Source organism: Cynocephalus volans, chromosome 5, assembly GCF_027409185.1.
Source record: "Cynocephalus volans isolate mCynVol1 chromosome 5, mCynVol1.pri, whole genome shotgun sequence".
NCBI classification, from domain to species: Eukaryota; Metazoa; Chordata; class Mammalia; order Dermoptera; family Cynocephalidae; genus Cynocephalus; species Cynocephalus volans.
The window spans coordinates 46,506,463-46,527,679 of record NC_084464.1 but is presented as its reverse complement, the minus strand read 5'-3'; the positions used below and the strand labels follow the sequence as shown (position 1 = coordinate 46,527,679).

Genomic DNA, 21,217 nt, shown 5'->3' with positions numbered 1-21,217 from the left:
GCCAAACAAGGAAACAGGGTGAAGAGTCAGAGGGGGCTCTGCGCCAGGGCCAGGAGGCAAGCAGGACCAGCATGCCTCTGCCACCTCCCAGGTTGTGTTGGCACCACTATGCCACACCATGAGGGGCAGCCTTGGGGGGTGGGAGGGGTGTCATCCTCCCTGTAGCATCATGGCGAGGGCCACCTTCAGTGACAACTTCTCCCAGGGATTTCTTGGAATTGCTCAGTTACAGGAACCTTGCTGTACCCAAGCTTCCTACTCTAAGCCCCAAACCTGTTTATGGTGGGCAGGAAGGGGCTACTGGGCTTGGACACTCCAAGCCTTGGATCCCTCTGGTGGGGCTAGAGAGCTTGCCCTGAGGCAAGGCCACAGCATCGCCCCAGACCTCTGGAGCGAGGACACACGAGAGAAAAACAGAGATGGCTAAAGCACACACAGGGAAGGGCAGAGGTTGTCTCAGGAAAGGAGAAAAGAATATCACACAGGCAGAAGAGAGGCCACCAGCCTAAGAAAGCTCACGGTCACTTCGGGGAGACTGACACACAAGACAGCAGGAGGCGTAAAGACCTTGACTCCAGGACTAAGAGACGGCAGCGGTAGGTAGGAAGGACGGTGGGTGGTGCAGGTGTGACAGTAACAACAGCGACTATCAGGGGGCAGCGGCACCTGGGTGCGAGCAAAGCAGACACAGACACAGAACAACATCACTGGGGGCTCACCAGCGGGCCGTGATCTCTGTAGCCCATGATGGCCTGGCCCTGGGCTGAGCCTGGCAGGGGAAGGGAGCAGGAAGGCTGGAGGGGAGGCTGGCAACTGTCCACCTCGTGTGGGGAGCCGCACCCCTGGGCAGCAGGATGGGACCTAATTAAGAGGGTAGTTTCCCTGAGGGGCCAGCTGTCTGGAGTGTGAGAAGACCCTCCTCACGCCCAGCTCCACCCAAGCCCTTGAATCCTGGGGCCCGGGAGCTGGGGAGTCATGGAGACAGGGGCCTACGTACTGCGGATTTCTTCATGCCAACCCGAGGCTTAGGCACCGGTCTGGAAGACTTTGTTTCAATCGTCTCCACTGCAGAGGCCCCCATGGGCCTGGACTTCTGGGCCTGCAGGGCCAGCTGATAGGCCACCTCGAACGCCTGCCCCAGTGTCAGGATGATCTCGTAGGTCAGATTCTGGAGGACATAGAGCACCGCTTACACACATGGGATCCAGGGGCCGCTTCATCCCTTCTGCCTACCCCTCCCTGAGCACAGGCAACAAGGAACCCTTGTTTTGAAAACACAGATTTGTCCCACTGTGATTGATACATTAGGGAACAGTTTGCACATAACACATTTTCTGTTTCCTCATGCATGATTTCCTCCCAAAGAAACACTAGGTAAATGCCAAATCTGCAGCCAGCTTAATCAAGTCCCATGAGAACACATAAAACCCTGCACAGCAACCTGCAAGCTGCAGTCCAGCTGCTGTGGGTAGACCTGGCCCTGCCCTGCCTGCGCTCCCGCACCCACAGCAGGGCCAGGGCTGGGGGCCGGGCTGGGCAGCTGTACACTTCCGCGAGCAGGCTTCAGGTCGCTCCAAGGTGGAGTGCCTCGTTTATTGGGGGTTTTTAGGTATCTCAACCAGTGTTTTTATTAAGTGAGTGTGTCACTTTTGACAAAGTTTGTGAGTGTTGGGCCCCTGCCCCATTTCCTCATGAACCCTGTGATTTTTCGTGTGTGATTTTACACAGCACAGTGGTTCTTAGGAGCATTAAGCTGAGTTACAGCAGAAGTGACTGTATGTGGAAAACGTGAGCTACAGATAAGTACCATGAACTCTGAGTGCTGTGTGGACGGCCTCATTCAGTCTTCAAATCAGCCCCACGAAGTGGGTTATATCGTACAGGTGGTCCTGACTCACGATGGTTCAACTTACCATCTTTAGACTTTATGATAGGTTTATTGGGGTATTAGGTGCATGTCAGCTAATGATATTTTTGACTTACAATGTATTTATCGGGACATAACCTCATCATAAATCAAGGAGCATTTTCCCCTTCAAAGAGATAAGGAAATGGAGTGGTGATGTTTTCAGCAAGTGGCCACAGCCTGGACTCCTAACCCCCACTGGCCCAGAACAAGCAGACAGCTGGGGTGTATAAGACCCCAGCACTGTGGGGAATACCCAGAGCTGTCTGTATTCCAGGAGCCACAGAGATCCTGGAAATAGCTACTTGCACTGAGGGCAGTAAGGACCTGGACACCCCTGGCTTCCTCCTGGGGCCACCACCAGGCCTTGTCTCAGGGCAGAGGGTTTCCCGCTGTGAGAGGATGAGCTCTCCTCAGCCTGGTGGTGCCCACAGCCCAGCGAGGGCAGAAATCTGAGGGAAGAAAACCTCCTGCTGATGGGGGCACCGCTGCGCCTAAGACGGTCAGAGGGCATTTCAGGGAGACTGTCTGGCTGAAAGTTTGGGGACTGGGGCGGTGGGTTGACAAACTGAAAGGCTTCAGGAGACAAAGGCCTTGCCTGACCCAAGAAGCACTTGGCTAAAAGCTGGAAATCCTCTGTCACGAGCGCCCTGGACAGGCCACTTGGTCCCCTGTGTGTGTCAGCCTCATCACTGTGTAAAGGGGATAGGACTGGATGCCTGCTGGGCTTCACTCATGAGCCACGCAGTGGCCAGCTACTAGCCAGCTGCCAGGACAGCATTGTATCTGCGCCCCAATGGAGCCAGGCCCTCCAGGGTTCACAGCCTCTGCTGCCTTCTCAGGGCGGGGGCCCTGATGAGCCTAGCCACAGGACTCTACCTACCACATCCACCGTGCTGAAGACATGGCAGTAGTGGTGGCTGGTCTGCAGGTCCTTGGTGATGTAGGCAAAGGTACAGAGGTCCTCTGGGTCCTGAGCCGCACAGGAAATGTTCCGGATTTCGTGCTCTGCGATGACATTCTGCTGGGGAAAAAGCAGTGTTCTAGAATTCTCGGCTCCCTCAGGGCTCACCTGTGGCACCACCTGCCCCAGCCTTTCACCATCACCACCTTTCTTTGTCCTAGCCTAGAGCATTACTGAGTCCCATTACTCTTTTTTCTTTTGGTGAAGGTTGGGGGGAGCCAACTTTGCCTGATTCAGGTTTGGGTCTCCACCCTTGACCTTGGCAACTGAGGCAGTAAAATATTCACATCCAACCACTGACTCTCCAGCTCCCGTCACCTTGAAGGTAGGGACAAGGTGGGAAGGGTCTCAGGAAGGCAGGGTCCCCAGTGGCAGTGCACAGGGGAAGTCCTTGCTCATTGAGGGAATCACGCCACCGAAGGCCTGTGAGCAGGTAAACGGGGCCAGTGGAACCCACATTGAGGAAGGTATCAGTGGTGGACAGTAGCGCAGGGGAGGGGCTGGCAGCAAGGACCCAAGGAAAAGGATGTGTGCAGATGTGGACAAACACCTGGGTGTGACGGTAGAGATGGGAAGTACCGCGAGGTGACTAGGGACACTCTAGGGCAATAAGGGATGAGAAAGGGCATCCAGGTTGCTTGCCCTGAGCCCCTCTCCCACCAGCAGTCCTTGTGAGCAGCACACCTTGTTGGAGGCATCGATGAACTTCACTCCTTTGTAGGTGATGGACAGGATGATGGTGGGGATCTTCTTCATGTGCTCGGTGGATTTCTATAGGAAACAAGGGAGGCCCTGTGAACACCCCTTGTCAGGGCTAAGCCCTCTCGGATTCTGCAGCCCCCAGCCTCTTTCCCATCCTAATGTGTGGCAGGGCCCAAGCGGCTGCAGCTGGGGTTCCTGTTTGCTTCCTGCCCTAGACAGCCCCCCACAGCACGCTCCACCCTGCACAACCTACCCGCATCTTCGCACAGGCATCTTGTGTGGACTCTGTCCCTCGCAGATCTTTGATCAGCATGGAGCCCAGATACTGTGGGAGTGAGCAGTGGCTGGGCTGAGGAAGTCCTGTTACCATGCAGGTGACCCAACCAATTCGGGACTGTCCCACAGTCAGGTGGTTACCTCTCCCAATATTCCCTTTTCCTGTCCTGGCTGGGGATGCCTTCTCTTTTCCTCTCTGGCTAAACCTATCCAGAGGTCTCCACCCCTTTCTTTCAGCTGCTAGAAATGGCTCAAGAGTAGAGGACAGCATCTGAGCCCTGGGACTGGCATTGTGGAGGGGCAGGAAGTGGGAGGCTGCCATGCTGGCAGAGCAGGACTAACTCACATTGGCTTCGTAACCGCAGGACTCAAAGATGAGTTTCTCTGGCTGGTGTTGCCAACTCTGCACAGGGGCATAGGGGGCAGCCAGGCTGGGTGGCCGGAGGGTCAGCTTGGCCTCACGATGCTCTTCCTGCAGGACATGTGCAGTTGATGTCACAGGCTTGCTGCCTAACTCCAGCACCCCCAAGGGTGAAGAAGCCAGTGACCTCAGTGAGTTCAAGGGTCAGGTGGAAGGGGCATGGGCAGATGGGCAATTCACATGTGCTGTGGTGACACAGAAAATTCAGAGAACAAGGACCCCAACCAGCCAGAGCTCTGTCAGGAAGGTCTCTGAGGAGCTGAGACGAATCTCACAGGAGATGGGCAATGACCAAGAGCAGAGGGGAGATGCTGCTTGCTGCTCAGCACAAAGACCAAAGGACAGCAGGCAGGAGCCAGATCCTGGAAGCCTCGTACCCCTGTCAAGGGCCCTGTATTGAATCTTTGCATCATGGCCAGGGATGCATTTTAAGTTGATCCTCTGGCAGCAGTTGGGGGGCAAATGGGGCACTGCAGTCAGGTGAGAGATGATGGGGTTCTTACCTAGGGCACTGGTAGAAGAAAAGGAGAGGAAGGAAAAGATTCAGGAAACATTGAGGACTTCCATTTGCAATGTGCAAAGAGTCTCTCACTATGAGCAACTAAAACTGCTGGATAACACGATTTTTAAATCTTTAAGAATTCATTACCGTGCTTGTAGAAAGGTATTGGAAGTCCCTAGAGGCCAGCAATGAGAACTGAGAGTCAGAGGAACAAGCAGGAGTGAAGCTGAAGGACACCCAAGGGGCATAAGAGATCTGCCAATCTTGTCTCCGACAGGCCAAGATCGGGGCAAGGAGCAAAGCCAGGGGTCTATGCAAGGCAGGGGGTAGGAAAGGCAAGTCTTGAATAAATCTGGGACCCCTGAAACTGATATCCTGTGAGGGTGAGACGGAGCCCCGCTCAGGCAAGGGCTGGAGGTGGCACCAGGGCCAGTGTTCTGGCAAGGCACTGTGCAGTGTGTGCTTCTCCAGCTGCGCCCACCATGGGCTGCAGTTTTGCTGGGCAAGTGGGACAGAAGGATGTGAGGTTGAAGAGGCTGGAGAGAAGGTAGTTCTGGGGAACAACCAGAGTAAGGGAGAGAGAGACCAAGAGGGGGCTGAGAGAGGGGGAGAAAGCTGGGGATGTGGGGATGAAAAGGGTCTACAGGGCAGCTGGACAGGAGGAGGCCACACTCGACCAGGAGATGGTGGTCTTGAACTTCTGAGGGAGGGAAGTCCAGCCACCCAGGATGCAGGAGTGGCCCCAGCAGCTGACAGCTTAGCTGAGCTGTGCTGTTGAAGCTCAGGGAGGCTTGGGGCTGGCCGGGCCTGACACACAGCAGCTGGATGGGAAGGAGTGGAGCAGCGGAGCCTGCTGCCTGCCCTGGGAAGCACTGTCCTGCCCAGAGGGATGAAGTAGACCCCAGCCACAGCCCCCTCCTGCCCCACCTGGATTCTGAAGCGCTCTGCTCGAGAGGGTGCCGCAGGGTCGTGAAGACTGTCATGCCACCTCCGGCCTGTGTCCCCAGGAGGCAGCAGCAGGTCTGCTGACCGCCCAGTGCAGGAATCATTCTGGCTCAGGGGGGATGACGTCTGGGAGATCAAGTCTTGGCACTGTAGGGGGAGAGATCCAGGTGGAACTCACAACCCATTAGCCCAGTCCCTTGGTTGTAGGTGTTGCCACTCCCAGGGCTGGTTAGGACCAGGAGTGGGCAGCAGAATCAGTGAGAAAGGCAGCAGGGGCCATGGGGCCAATATCACAGATGTCAGACAAATAGCACATGAGGCCAGAAGCCTGTGGTGAGAAAGGTGTCCAGGGCCCAGCCTGATTACAGTCAAAGTAACAAATCCTCCCTGGTGTCCAGGGATCCCTGACACCCAGCACCGCAGGGGAACAGCCACCTTGAGCACCCACAGTTCACTAATGCTCCCCCTGACCTGCAGCCTGAGGAAAGGGATGGTTATAGGGTGGGGAAGCCAATTTTACATTTATCAAAGATAAAATCATCTGTCACAATAACATTGCAGGTCTCTGGGACACATGACCAAATCCAAAGATCTTTTTCTTTTTCTTTCTTTTTTTTTAAACATGACTGGTAAGGGGATCCAAACCCATGGCCCTGGTGTTATCAGCACCACTCTCTCCCAAGAAAGCCACGGGCTGGCCCTCAAAGCTCTTTCTTGAGGTAAAACAGCACTGCCACTTGGCAGCATGGGGCCACTGAGAATACAAATCACAGAGAATAAAGTCAGCCTCACCAATTCTCATATTTGAACGTCAGCTGTGTGCCTGCTTCCCAGAACGGGGCTGGACCCCAGCCTTCTCATCTGGAGAAGGAGGATAAGATAGCGCCCACTTTCTGAAGCTGCTGGAGAATGACATGGGACGAGGCGCAGGCATGAGCTCAGCATGCAGCAAGGGCTCAAGGGCAGCAGCCACTCTTGTCACCTGCCAGTGTGGCATGTTTCAGCCCAGCAAGCTGGGGGAGAGCTCAGCCTGAATGTGGGCTCTTGGTGTATAACCTAGTTTTGCAATCAGGGATTATCTGGCTTAAGCAACGAATTATCTGCGGGTTCTCTCTTCTATCCAATGCCAGGAATCCTAATTCAGTAGACTTGGCTTGGGGCGGGGGGCTGCCAGTCCTTGCCGTGTATTCCAGGCTTCGCCTCAGGGCAGGTCACACTGCCCCGAAGGGGCTCTTCCAACCTGCCCGCCCCGCCCCCAGGTGCACAGCCAAGTTTAAGAGCCAGACACAGCCCCACTTAAGTCTGGGATCTTATTTGTTTTCCTACTTTTTCTGAAATTGTATTTTCTACTTATATTTAAACTGGATCCTTTACATAGGCCATCTCCAGCTTCCTTGGGTGTAAATGGGAGGCATATAATTTATAAAATAACCAGCCAAGAAAACTGTCTTTCCTGTGCTCCTCTCTTGACCTGGGTCCAGAGGTAGGCTTGGCCCAAACGGCGAGAGGGAGGGGCTGTTTTCTCCCACACCACAGAGGTCACACTGTCTCTGAAGAATTCCTAAAAGTACAAAGAACACACACATATTCCTTTCATCTCTTGCCCACTCACTCTCAGCTGGGAAAACCGTGGGGGCTTCTGGGGCGGCTCCTCATAGGGCCTGTCTGCGAGGGAGGCGATGATGCGCTTGCGATGGCCGAGCAGGTGGACCTTTAGGACCTGGGCAGTGAGGAGGGGAGGGGGAGACATCAGCGACTGACTGGGCCCACAGTCGCCTCCGGCTCTGGACCTCCCCCTGTGGGTCAGACTGTCCTCAAGGGAAGCTCACACTTCAGGAGGGTCCGGGTCAGGCCCGAGCAGAAGCTGTACTCACGTTAACAAGCTCCAGCTCCCAGAGGTTCTTCACAGTGTCGATGGAGCTGTAGCCACTTGACAGGAAGGAGTGGACGTAGTCCTGCAGCCCCAGGGAGTCCAGCCAGGAGGGTACCGATGGGGGGCTGTTCCCATCATAGCCAAGAGCCTTCACCTGTGGGGCAGAGAGGGGGGTGGGACCGACATCTCAGCACTCACAGAACAAGGCCCTCGACCCATGGGCCCAGGCCAGCTCACATAAGTCACACCAGAGACCGTGGGCCAGGGGGCTCAGGTGGCTCAAGGTGGCTTTTCCCCTGCGGTGCTGGGTGTCAGGGATCCCTGGACACCAGGGAGGATTTGTTACTTTGACTGTAACCAGGCTGGGTCCTGCTGGGCTGCACAGCTCTTCCTATCACCACTCTGGTCTCAGCTTCCCCAGCTGGGCAGTGGGAGCCACCAGAGTGCCCCAGGTCTGGGGCAGGACTGGATGGGGAGGAGGGTTTGCAAAAGGCCTCCACCCTGTGCCCTGATGAGGTCACAGGCCTGGAGGGACAAGAAAATGGTGCGTGCCTGGAAAGGTGGCACTTCTGGAGGTCTGGGGAAGTGGAAGGGACAAGGGGACACTTGACTCAGATCCAGCATAGTCAAGGGGGAGCGAGTCAGGCCGACTAGCTCCTGATTCCCTAGGGTACAACTGAGCCCCTCTGCTGCCTTGCTCCTCCCAGGCTGCCTAGGGTGGAGCTGATGCCAGGGGTCAGCATGGGCTGGCCTGGGCTCCAGTGAGTCAGGAGAGATCCCAAGTGGGCTCCAGGTGACAGACCAGGCCCCTGAGCTGGGCAGATCGCTGGAACCTCCCTCACGAGCCCAGACTAGGTGCTCCCCGTCCCTGTCGCCCTACTGATCCTCCAGGAGCTGAGGGACTGAGCAAGGAAGCAAACAGGACTGTGTGCCAGCCAGCCGGGCTGCCAGGACAAGGGGTGGACACCTGGTGCAATCTGCATGCCCCTGAGCTACGCTCCTCCCCTGTCCTGGGTCCAGGTGGTGGTAGGGAGATGGCACTGGTTCTGGCACAGACCAAGGCTACAGAGCTGCTGGTGGTCACCTTGGGCAGGGAGCGTGCAGCCTGGAGCAGCTTCCGCCGGTGCTGGGGGTCGCTGATGCCAATCTCCCGCAGGTCCTGCTCTTCCATCACATTAGACCCCTGAGAGCAGAAAGGAGAATGTTAGGGCCCCTTGAACTGATGGCTGGGCTACCTGAGTGCATCAGGTCGGCCCTTTCATGGCCCAATGACAAATTCTTCTTCACCACAGGCAAAAAGAAGGCACAGAGACCCAGGGCTCCCAGGACAGGAGACAGAGGTAAGCCACAGCCAAATCTGCCCAGACTGCCCACTCCCACCTGAGTGGCTCCCAGGGAGCTGAGCAGTGGGGGGACTCAGGGATGTGCGCAGGTTTCAGACCTGGGCCAGAACAGATGGGGAGAGGGGCACGGCATGGCCAATCTGGCCACAAACCCTTGCCCAACTCAGCACACGTGCATTTTTCTGGGGAGCAGGTTCCACAACCATCCAAGATGAAGGACTCATCCCAAGGTTCCTCCTAGATATGATTTCATAATTCCGGGGCTGGCGAGGAGGATGGTTGGTGCTCATGTGTGCTTGCTTATTATGTGACAGGGACCATGAGCTGATATGGATTATCCCACTTCATGCTCACAACCCTGTGTTCAGGGTCTCTTTTAATCCTTGTTTTACAGATGAGGAGACTGAGGCACACAGAGGTCAGAAACTTCCCTAGGTCACACATCTAGTGGTGGGGCTAAGATTCGAACCCAGGCAGTCTGACTATCTACTCCATGCTCCTGGCCCCTATGAGGATACCTCTCATTACTCACAAGAGTCACGAGAGAGGTATCATCAGAGTAAATTGGAAAATACACAGTATGGTCTGTGATACAGAATTCATGGGTTCTGCCCCGTCCCTCAGCTGTGGAGCCCGTCCCAGGGCAACTGCTGCTGCTTCCCAGGTCCCGGAGCCCAGCTGAGCACACACAGGCACAAATGTAATTCTTGTACCCGCTGTTTGACACCCCGCTGTTCTTACTACTTAACACCTACAGGAGATCATTCCACATCGGCATATGCAGGCCTGCCTCTTTTATAAGCTGCATAATCACCTAGGTTAGGGATACGTTATAACTTACTCAGCCAGTGCCCTGTTGAAGGACGTTTGGTCCCACCTTCTGCTATTGCAGATGGTGCCGCATGAGTCCCCACCCCCGTGTGCATCCTCCCCCACTCCATGTTCACCTGCTTCACACAAGCTAACCCATCTAATAGAAGGGACCATCCTTATCCCCATCATACAGCTGAGGAACCTGAGGCCCAGAATGTCATTGACTTGCCAAGGTCGCACGCTAAGTGTGCGAGGAGCTGATTCAGCCCTGATGCCCTGTCTACATGTCTCTGCTGCCACGGGGGGTGGCGGGGTGGGGAGGGCGGATCCAGACCTCATATTGCAGGAATTACTTGCTTGTATCTTTGAATGTTCTTCTCTGGAGTTGTTAGTCTTTCCTGTATAGATTTATAGGAATTCTTTACATACTAAGGAAATTTACCTTTTATCTATGAAATGAGTTAAGACATTTGTTTTTCCAGTTTGTCATTTTCTTTTGACTTTTATGTTGGCTTTGTTCATGTAGAAATTTACATGAACTACCAACTTTCCTGGCAAAGCTTCTCAGTTTTGTCAAGCTTAGAAAGACCTTCCCTCTCCAAGATTATTTTTAAAATTTTCCACATTTTCTTTTTGTAATTTTACAGTTTTTTTTAAAAACAATTAAATCTTTAATTCATCTGGAATTTATTGTGATGTAAGGTTTAAGAGTCAGGATCCAACCTTATTTTTTTCCAGGCAGCAAGTTGTCCATTTCTTGAATGAGCTGTCTTTCCCCATCAATCTGGAATTACTTTTAACGTGTCTGAAATTCCTGTGTCTTTCTAGACTTTCTATTCTATTGAGGTGGGCATTACTTACCCTCACTTTACACATGGAAAAAGCTAGTGCCAGCTCATGCAGACTACCACCTGGTGGCCCCACCTCTGTAGATGAGTTGTAGTGACTGTTGGCTGCAGAAGCCTCCCCAGAGTCTGTGCATGGTGACAAAACCTTTGTCCCAACAAGGACACTGCCAGCCTTAAGCTGCAGAGAGGCCAGGTGAAGAGAGCCATTGAAGCCAGGCTGGAAGCCCCCGCCCCCGCTCAGGCTGAGGAACACACCACTTGCTGGGTATGAGGGAGGCCTGGGTACCACTCTAGATCTGAGGCCAGCTCCTGAGTCACCACAGTTCCTGCAGCTGCTCTGGTAGTGCATCTAGGGTCTGCTGATAGGGAAAGGCAGAGAGGTGGCCTGCCCAGACTTCCCACCTGATGACGTGGATGCCCAGCTGAGAAACTGAACTGAGCTTGAACCCCCGAGAGGAAGTGAACGCCCAAGAGGGCAGCACCATGGTAAATTTCTGAACTCCTACTGTAACCCCAACATTTACTCATAAACTTTCACCAGCTTTTAGGGCAACATTCATGCTGCACTGAAGGCTGACAACCAGGAAAACGAGATCCAACTGGAGACAAGCCTTCATTAACCAGATCCCCATCAGTAGAACTAGGGGGCTATATGCAGCTTCAAGGAAAAAGGTAAATGGAAACCAAACAAAATAAAGAATATGACTGAAAATAAAAGCAATCAGTTTTCAGAACCTGTCCTGGGTGCAGAGCAGGGTCCTTCTGACTCCTGAACCGGCCACATCTCTGTTCTGTGGCATTAGTTTATGTGCTAACTACCAGTGCTACAAATCTTCAAAGGGCAAGAAACAGTTCTGGAAGTTACTATACTCTCTTTACTCAGGGAGAAAGGGACCACTGCCTTTTAGAAACCTCTTCACAAGGAGGGTTATGGGAGAAAAAGGAACTTTCTACTTTACCTCCTACTACACTAACATTTACTTAGAGCTTCCTATATACTAGGCCCTATCCTGAGTTCTTAGTGACTTGATAATTAGGGAACTAATAAAGTAAAATAATTCATTGGTGTAAGTATTTCAGTTAAGAGAGTTTCTTAGCTTTTTCTTTTTAAAAAAGTTTCCTACTTGGGGGCTAGCCAGATAGTTCAGTTGGTTAGAGCACATATCACCCAGGTCATGGGTTTGGATCCCTGTCGTGGCCAGCTGCAAAAAAAAAAAAAAAAAGAAAAATGAACAAAAAAGTTTCGGACTCCAAGTGAAATCTGAAACGCATATAACTAGTCTTCAGGCCTGCCCTGCATAGAATCAATGCCTGGCCTGGTTTGGGTCCAGTCCCTGAGGAGCAGGGGACAGGAGGGCTCTGGCAGCAGAGGTGGGACAGAACATGGGATTGCCTGTACCTTGCACACGACCATTACTAGGTGACTTTCCTCGATAAGGACCCCCCTCAACCCCACCCCTCCACACCCTGGGGAAGTGGTGTCTATCATGGAGGCTGTTGTTAGTTTTGCTCTCCAGCAGCCTGATCCATTTGAATGCTCTCTCCTCCCTACCAGCATCTGTCACTGGGCTCCACCAACAGCGTGGGCGGTGGCTTGGACAGTGGCCCATGGTGCTGAATGGGGTTTCTGAAGCCCCAAAGGAAGGGGTGCAGCAAGGACTGCCTCTAGAAACACTGGGGAGAGGATGGAGGGGCTGGGGAAGGGGCAACTGCAGGACCCACAGTCCTCTCTGCCCTGCTCTCTGGCCCTCCAGAGCTCTGAATATCTTCAGAGGCTTCTTGACCATATGATTTTTGGAGAAGGAAATTTTTTTTTTTTTTTTGGCAGCTGGCTGGTATGGGGATCTGAACCCTCAACCTTTGGGTTATCATTAGCACCACGCTCTACCAGCAATTTTGCATCTTGAGAGGCATTTCACTTGTTAATATTTTACTTGAAATTCTTTAACTGTAGGTAAGGCCTTCACTCAACAAATTGTGGAAAAGGCCTAAGAGGAGGCATGTGGGGAGTGCTGGCTAGGGGGCCTCTGTCTTCCCTTGTCCCTCCACACTGATCTGCTCAGAGGGCCTGTCCTTGTAGACACGACAGGGCAAAAAGCAGGGGGACAGAGAGGCATCAGCGAGGGAGACTTCTGTTTGTCTCATTCACCTGGAGCAATACAGGGCATGCTGTCCGTGCACAAGAAACCTGCTGAACGGCCAAAGCAGCGTATGGTTGGGGGAACCACCCCCGCTATTAAAAAGAAGAAAGGAGGCTGCATAGCTGAGGTCAGTGCTGCTGCTGTACCGCTGTGGTCTTTTTGTATGCGCTGGGAAGGACTGGGACGAGGGCTGGGCGAGGGAAAGAAAATAGCTGCGCTTCCTTCCAGCCTGCACGCCCTCTGTGCTTCACTGCTGACACCGAAAGTGGAGGTTTCTCCTGCAACAATTCAATTCTCTGTGGATACCAGGTGGGCGTCCTGCACTTTAACTCAGTTCTGACACTATCTACCTGGAGAGAGCACAGACCCCACAGCACAGGTTGAGGACTCAGTACCACGAGACCGCCCCCATTTGAGACACCAAGTCCAGGGCATTACCTGTGCATCTGACTGACCGGCTAGAAATTGGAGGCTCCCATGACCCTCTCAGGTTCCATTATTTGACTGAATGGCTCAGGGAACTCAGGAAATCACTTTACTTATGTTTACTCATTTATTATAAAGGACACAACTTGGGAATAGCCAGAGGGAAGAAGACAAGGTATGGGGGAGGAGCATGGACCTTCCTCCCAGCACCTTCGTGTGTTTGCCGACCCAGAAGTTCCCTGAACCCCATTCTTTTGGGTTTTTATGGAGGCTTCATTACATAGGCATGATTGATTAAATCACTGGCCACTGGTGATCAGTTCAGCCTTCAGCCCCTCCCCCCTCCCCAGGGTGGGGCTCAAAGTTGCAGCCCTCTAATCACCTGGGTGGTCCCTGGTAACCAGCCTCCGTCCTGGGGCTGTCCAGGAGCCCCCAGCCACTGGTCATCTTATTAGCATAGAATTTTAAGATGACCTATGTGCCAGGAAAAGGGAGGAAGACCAAAATATCTATTTTTTATTATATCACAATATCACAGCAGGGGAGGGGGAGAGGGTGGGCATTTTCTGGGGTGGGGAAGGGTGCACAGTGACAGAAATCACTACCTGTTGACCTGCAGGGCTCTAGGGTGGGTGGTAGAGCACAGGAGAATTTCACAGGGAGGTGGTGAGAGGCAGACTGGGGAGAAGGCTTGTAGGTGGGTGGGCGGGCAACGGGCACGGCGCTGCAAGCAGCACGTTGGAAGCGCAGGCTGCGGGCAGGGAGTGGGGAAGGGTTGGCTGCTGGGGCCCACCCCAGGAAGTGATGCCAGGGGTTGCTGCATCCTGCTTTAGGTGAAGGGAAGCAGTCCCTCTGTGTGATGAGGAAGCTGAGGTTCAGCAAGAGAAATAACTTGCCCAAAGTCACACAGCCCTGTCCCTGCTATACCAGTTCATGGAACTGCCTCTTTGCTAGTCCAAATGAGAACTGAAGCAAAGCGAGGTCACTCCTCTGAACTTTGCCCCATGAATGCTGTCCAGGACTTGTCCTCAGACGCACAGGGCTCAGCAATCCCCTGACAAAGGGGTCTGAGATGAGGCGGCGGGAGCTGGCCACAGGTAGGAAAGCTGACTCAAGATGTGAGGATCAGCGACCTAAAGGAGCATACCCAGTCAGCTGCCCTTATACATGAGGCTGCCTTGGACTCCCTGAGGTGGGCGGGGCTGGTTTCCACTGGAGCACTCGGGACGAATCTTTATGCTCATATACACTGCCATGTACTGTGACTGTGCTGACATGTCTGTCCGCTTGAGGAAGTGGTGAGCGCCAGGAGGCAGGGGCTTCAGAACGGTCACCTCTATATGTTTCTGGCCCCGCCCAGGGCAGTCCTTCCACGTCGACCAACGCAAGACAGTGGCTATGTGTACACCAGCATGGGCAATAGGGGCAGTTCCCGAGGCCACTGCAGGGATTCAGAGAAGGACATGCCAGAGGAGGGTGGGAGGAGGGGGGAGATGGGCAGGGAGGGCTTGCCGGGAAGGAGAGGCTAAGCTGGGCCTTACAAGATGGGCAAGAATCGGCCAGGTGGAGGACCAGGCTGCAAGAGCCAAGAATAATGACAACGTCAATACCACCACATCTAAACGTGGGTGACAGTCATGGACGGCCCTCTGTGCTCTAGGCACTAGCTAATAAGCACTTTGCACCAATCTCACTTAACCCTCATAATAACTGCAAGAGATGGGTGAAAGCCGTATTTTACAGGGCATGAAACCAAGAAAACTAAGTTACTTGCCCAAAGTCACCAAGTAAACTAGTGGTGGAGCTGGAAGTCTGTTCCAGAGCTCGCACACCTGAGACACCTGGGGGTGGGGCAGGGACAAGGGAGGCCACAGGAGTGGGGTCCAGCAGGAAAAAGCAGTTGGGGGAAGCAGACCTCTTTTAAAATCACAATCAGAGAGCCTAGTGCGGGGGAATGTTGCTCTTTCCAGTCTTGGGGTCTTCAGAGGGGGCCTGGGAAAAGGCTGAGGTCCCAGCGCTCACCTGCACCACACCATGGGAAAGGCACGGGGCTAACCCTCCACCTGCTTCCCTCTGCCCAAGAGAGCCCAGGGAAGTAAGGGTCAGGCCCCACGATGCCCCCGAAGGCCGGGGTGTGGAGGGGCAGTCCTGGGCCCTGCCAACGGCCAGGCCCTTGAGCATCGGATCTTCACTCAAGCCAAGGCTGCTCTGTTCTGATGAAAGTGTGACTAGTGGGCCAGAGCAGCACTGACTGGACTGTGGCTTCAAACTTCACAGGCTGCCCTTTGCCACTCCAGCCTCATTTCATGTTTGGTCTACCTCTCTTCTCGGACAGATACTTGGTCACTTCTGCTGCCTGCCGTCAGTCATAAAAAAGCAAAGGCTGAAATCTCTCTTGGGAGAGACAAATGAGACAGAGCTATGGTCCTGGACTGACAAGGTGTTTCTCTCTGGAGCCCTTCCCCCCCCCCCCCCACCGCCCACTCCCTTCTTGGTCTCAGGAGCCGAGGGAAGGAGAGCTACTGGGGGCGGGGGGGGGGAGGGGTGTGTGTGTGTGTGAGTGTGTGTGAGTGTGAGTGTGTGTGAGTGTGAGTGTGTGTGTGTGTGTGAGTGTGTGTGAGTGAGTGTGTGTGTGTGAGTGTGAGTGTGTGTGAGGGTGTGTGTGTTGGGGGGCACAAAGATGCAAATTAAGAACATAAGAGCAGATTTCTCAAATTGAAGCCACACTCATCACTGGCTTATTCATGGGGCCTGCCTGCTCCTGGGAAAAGAGCTGCCAAAGCTCATTAGCAAATCCCTGGGCAGAGGCAGGAGGGCTATCCCCATTGTGCCCTTCTGCCTGCTGGCCCCCTTGTCTAGAATCTCTGCAAGCTGAGGAATTACCCAGAGCTTCCCCAGTACTGGCTGGTTCAACGTGATCCTTATGTTGACTCTGCCTCCAGCAATGTGGCAGATTTCCACTGGGACCCACCTCTATCTCTTCTCCACATTAAAAAAATATTTTTCTGAGTAGAAAAGCTATACGAGTTTATTTTAGAAAATTTTGAAAAAAAAGTGCAAAGAAATATGTAAAAGACACCTGTAAATCCATTACCTCAGGGGAAAAAATACCAGGGCTGTCATTCTAATGTATTTTTCCAAGTGAATTAATTTTCTTTAAAAAGTAAGATGGGGATCACCACTTTACTGTATTTTTCTAAGCTTTCATTTAAAAAATTTTTTAAAGATTCCTCAAACATCTACAGATAGAACTGTCATATGATCTGAAGGGACACCTGCACTCCCATGTTTATTGCAGCTCTATTGACACTAGCCAGGATATGGAACCAACTTAAATGTCCATCGACAGACGACTGGATAAGGAAAATGTGGTATATATACACAATGGAATATTACTCAGCTATAAAAAGGAATGAAACTATGCCATTCACAGCAACATGGATGAGCTTGGAAAAAATTATACTGAGTGGAATAAGCCAGGCACAGAGGGATAAATACCACATGTCCTCAGTCATAAGTGGGAGCTGGAAAAAAAAAAAAAAAAGGTACAACAATCACAATAATTCCTTGAACTTTCAAGAGGAGAGAATGGAATTCAGGCCACCAGAGGTGGGAAAGGGGGAGAGGGACGGAGGTTAGCAAGAAATTTGTAAAGGGCCACAAAAAATGTTTACATTGTGTAATGAAAAAATTTTTAAAAAGAAAGCACAATTTCAGCAAAGTAAAAAAAAAATTTTATCTTTATTCAACCTCATCAATCAATCAATCAATAATTTTAAGGCTGACAGGTTTGCTCAGTTGGTTAGAGTGTGGTGCTGATAACACCAGGGTCCAGGTTTTCAGCCCTGTAGTGGCCAGCTGCCAATAATAAAAATTTAAAAATTAGGGCCGACCCTGTGGCACACTCGGGAGAGTGCAGCGCTCCCGCTGCAGGTTCGGATCCTATATAGGGATGGCCGGTGTGCTTGGTGCGGCCGGTCACAAAAAAAAAAATTTAAAAATTAAAAAAATCTTAGCAAAACTGGGATTGTAGTACTTATACATACTCAGTTTTTTTTAACCTGCTTTTTTCACATCCCCACGGATTGCGTGCAAACATCTCCCCATGCCATGTGACTCTCTCTTGAGTACCTGCAGCGACTGCACACTCCAGCACAGCTACAATTGAACCTGCCACTGGACACTTAGACTTCCTCCAGTTTTCAGTAATGCTGGCTAGCGCCACTGCAGGCAGTTTTTTGCAGTCTCCAGAACATGTTACTCGGCATGGCTATCTGGGGTATAGGTCACTGAACCTAGACTGGTTTCAGCCAGGACTGACTACGGAAGCTGGGTCATAACCATCCATGTGCTCTCGCAGGTGGGTCATGAGGAGGGGGAAGACAGCCCCAGACCCTGGAGCCCAGAGGAGGAGGAAGGACCATGAGAGAGGGGACAGAAAGCACGGAGGAGGGGCAGGGTTCTCTGTTGCTCACCACTGTGGCCTCAAATCTTACTGATGATGGGAACTAGAAGGCATGCTCCCTGAGGCACGTGTGCATTCACCTGCCCAGGGGCGCAGCGACTATGCAAAGCAGCTATGGTATAAACCAGATTTGCTGTTCAAGTTTCTTAAGTCAGGACATGGTAAATAAGAGTAAAACCACCTGTCTCACAGGGTTAAACAAGGAATTTCATGGTGCTGAGCGCCAACCTGCTGGCAGAAATCCAGTGCTCAATGACTGTGCTCGACTTGATCTGTTCAACACTGCCTGGCTGAGCCAAACTTTGCCCCCTCTGGGACTCTATGACAGAACTTCCCAAAGTGGCTCCAAATTGACACCCTCCCCTTGACTTATGGCTGGCAACAGGAGCCACTCGGCCTTGACCTGTACCTTTCTGCATTCCTCACCATCCATGCCCCAGCCCAGCTCCGCCCCCTTGTCCTCAGCTCAAGAGATAAGACTTAATGACGATAGTGGCCAAGAAGAAGCAAGAAAGGTGTTACCAGTCCCTAGTTCCGGAGGCCTCTACAAGGGACTTTTGGAGGCCTTCTCCACCTGTTGTTTCATGAAAGTGGCTCCCAAGGATGGAGACAACAGCACAAGGGATTGGGGGCTCTTGTCCCAGTTTCATGGAAGCAACACCCCTCAGATCCTTGTCCTCCCAAGCAGGTTCTTGGTGTCCCTGCTCTCTGTGGGTCAGACAGAGCATCCCTCCCATTCATGGGCTGCCCATCACTCCGAAACACCTTCCCTTTTCTGGTCTTGGCTGAGGTCAAGGTGCCATATTCACCCCAAAATCAGCAGTGGAGATGGGTCCTAGTCAGTCTGGAGTCAAAGGGCTTGGTCAGAGAAAGCAAGTAGCAGAGTAGAAGGAAAGTTTATAGTGGAAGGAAAGTTGAGACCACTTCTGAATGCCTATTTTCACATCTGCTAACTTGTTCAACTGTACTTTAAGGTGGACTGGACTGGCTGACAGCTCCTGTTCCATCACTGCCGATTGCTAACATCTTGGTGTGAGCAGCAGCAGAGGTGTCTTTCCTAACATCTCAGAACATCTGTGTGCAGAAATCAAAGCCCTGGGGGCAGAGATCTCCTAACACACCAAATGTCAGTTATATTTCAGGGGTTCACAGGCATCCCTGGACTCCTGGGGTCCACAGCCACCACATTCAGGGTTCTCATATTTAGTAATTTGCCCAACGTTGCTGGTTAAGCAGACAGTGGAGCTGGGACTGAAAGCCGGGTCCCTGGGCCCCCCACTCTAGTCCCCACATCTGCTTTCCCAGGAAGGTGCTGCCTCTGGGCCTTGCACTCAGAGTGTTCCCACAAGGTTGGGGGTCTGTTCTTAGGGCCAATGGGCTGGGTGAGAACATCACTCCCAGGGGCGGTGCGGGTCAGGGAGACCACTCCATTCACCCATTGTGTGTTGGGAGCCACTCCACAAAAGGCTGAGAGAGGAGCTGGCAACAGATCAGACCCAAGTCAGCTCTGTGTACTGGCGCAGGGCCCAATGGATGCCCTTCTGGGCCTGTGCAGCCACCACCACAGCCTGGCTGTGAAGCTCTGGGTGCAGGTCACAGTTAAGTAAACTGGCTGGGGAAAGCTCAAGAGAAACTCAAGATTCCACATAGTGGCAGGGAACTGGACCGGGAGTCAGGAGACCTGGGTTCTACTCCAGGTCCCTCCCTATGCAACTCTGGGCAGGTTTCTCTGCCTCACTGTTCATCCTCTGTCACACAGGATTTCATTTGACCTATTTACCTCATGGGGGCATAAGCTCCGAAGGGGACACATTGTTATATGTGGTGACACACAGTGTCAGAGATTGAAATCAACCATTACTGTACATGTAAGAATGTAAAAAGATAAGGTGGTGTTTTCTCTTAAACAGAGCAGGCAAGCAGCAGTCTTTCCCTGCTGCAAGTGGAGGTTGGTTTTCTCTCTGCTCTTTGTCCTCAGACCCATGAGGTAAAGTGGCTTTGAGTGCTCTTGGGAACAAACCCTTTGACTCCACACTGACTTGGGCCCAGCAAACTTCCACTGCTGATTTGGAGGCAAATATGGCACTCTAACCTCAGCCAAGACCTCAAAAAGGAGAATGTTTGAGGATGATGATGTTTCAGAAGACCAGAGTGGCACATGGGGCAACTGGGCTGGGCTCCTGAATAACTCACGTAGGCAGACACAGGGAGAGGGAAGGAGAGAGGGTACACTCACTGGGAAAGGGCCTGAAGTGAGCCTGCCCCTTGCTGCAAGGTAAAAAGGCTGTCCTCGGCCAGGCTCCTGAGACCCAGAAAGGGCCTGGCAGAGACAGGGAGGCCTCTGGTGCAGCATCAACTCCTGGGATAGCCAAGGAACTCAGTTCTTAAGTGACCACAGAGTTTCGGTAGTGCAAGAGGCAGGCTCCACACTCATCTAAGAGCATTCCTTTCCAAGCCTTAGCTCCACCGGTGCTCCTCCCTTAGGCCCTACTCCAACTGGGCACAGAAAATTCCAGCACAGCTCGTAAAGTGCTATGCAGGGAGATGGTGGGCTAAGGCTGGTGGAGAGGAAGTTTAGGCAAGTGAGACATTCTGACAACAGCACAAAGCGGCCCTTTGGACCTGAGATGGAAGAAGGCAAAGGGAGGGACATCGGAGGATGGAATGACGGAGTAGCATGGAAACCAGGGTAGGAAACCAAGGGCACAGCCCCCCTGTCACATGATGCCGGCTTAGGGGGCTGTAGACTGAGGGGACGGGGAAAAGGAAGGGAGCCTCAGGGGCTTGGGGACCTGGTTGGAAAGTTTTCACGGAAGCCAATAAAGGACCTCCTGGCCCCACCTTATACTTTTTGGCCCCATCAGGCCTCGCCCTGCTTCCCTGTCATCCCTCCCCAACACAGGGGAACAAGCTGGCACAGTCTCAGAAACAGACAGGAAAACAGTGGGAGCCTATCTGCCTCATGGCAGGGCCTGTGGAGCACGAAATTGACAAGAGGAACAGGAGGTTCCCGACTCTGGCCGTCCTGACTTGATCCTGCTCCTAGCCCATCTGGAGCCTGCTGCCAGACTCATTTCCATTTGTCATTTATCCACTCCCAGCTGTGACCGCCTACCATGGCGCTGGCTCTCCACTCCACCACACCCTGGATATCTAACGTGCACCTCAACTCGAAGGGCTTTCTGCCTGGTAAGGGGCACAAGCCAGAGACACCCCTCCACACACACGCCCTGGGCTATGAGACCTTGGGCTCCCCCACACATGGCTTCCCAGGCCCTGAGGCCATGCCCATCCCACCCCTCCCACCTGCTGGGGCCCTGCCCTTCATTAGCCTCAAGCCAACCTCTTCACTCAGCATTGACAGACTCCGGCCTGCCTTTCCTCTCCCTGTGGTCTTCCCAAGTCCCACGCCTCTCCCAAACCTCGAGGACCAAGGGCATATACCAGAGGTTCAAGGTTGGCTCTGCCACTTGGGCAGTGTCTCCACCCTCTGGGCCTCAGCTGCCCCACCTGTGACTCAACCAGCACTGCTCAGGAACTGGCAGGCGGTAAACCCCTGGTAAATCCCGGATAAACGTTGTTCTGCCCCCTC

General features: G+C 52.9%; 1 protein-coding gene across 10 annotated transcripts in view; it reads right to left on the bottom strand.

Moving 5' to 3' along the window:
- Nucleotides 1-21,217, bottom strand: part of ANKS1A (ankyrin repeat and sterile alpha motif domain containing 1A) — a 188,341-nt gene that overhangs the window by 4,447 nt on the left and 162,677 nt on the right. For 4 of the 10 annotated variants that reach the window (XM_063097291.1, XM_063097294.1, XM_063097292.1 and 1 more), the window contains 10 exons: nt 8,674-8,772; nt 7,591-7,743; nt 7,329-7,436; nt 5,699-5,863; nt 4,195-4,320; nt 3,826-3,897; nt 3,555-3,641; nt 2,790-2,927; nt 998-1,168; nt 720-842 (listed from right to left, as the gene is read on the bottom strand). In XM_063097291.1, the coding sequence (XP_062953361.1) occupies nt 720-842; nt 998-1,168; nt 2,790-2,927; nt 3,555-3,641; nt 3,826-3,897; nt 4,195-4,320; nt 5,699-5,863; nt 7,329-7,436; nt 7,591-7,743; nt 8,674-8,772 (1,242 nt within the window). Of the gene's footprint in view, nt 1-4; nt 667-719; nt 862-997; nt 1,169-2,789; nt 2,928-3,554; nt 3,642-3,825; nt 3,898-4,194; nt 4,321-5,698; nt 5,864-7,328; nt 7,437-7,590; nt 7,744-8,673; nt 8,773-21,217 lie in introns of those variants that run through there. The other 6 variants (XM_063097298.1, XM_063097296.1, XM_063097301.1 and 3 more) reach the window with 3 other exon arrangements.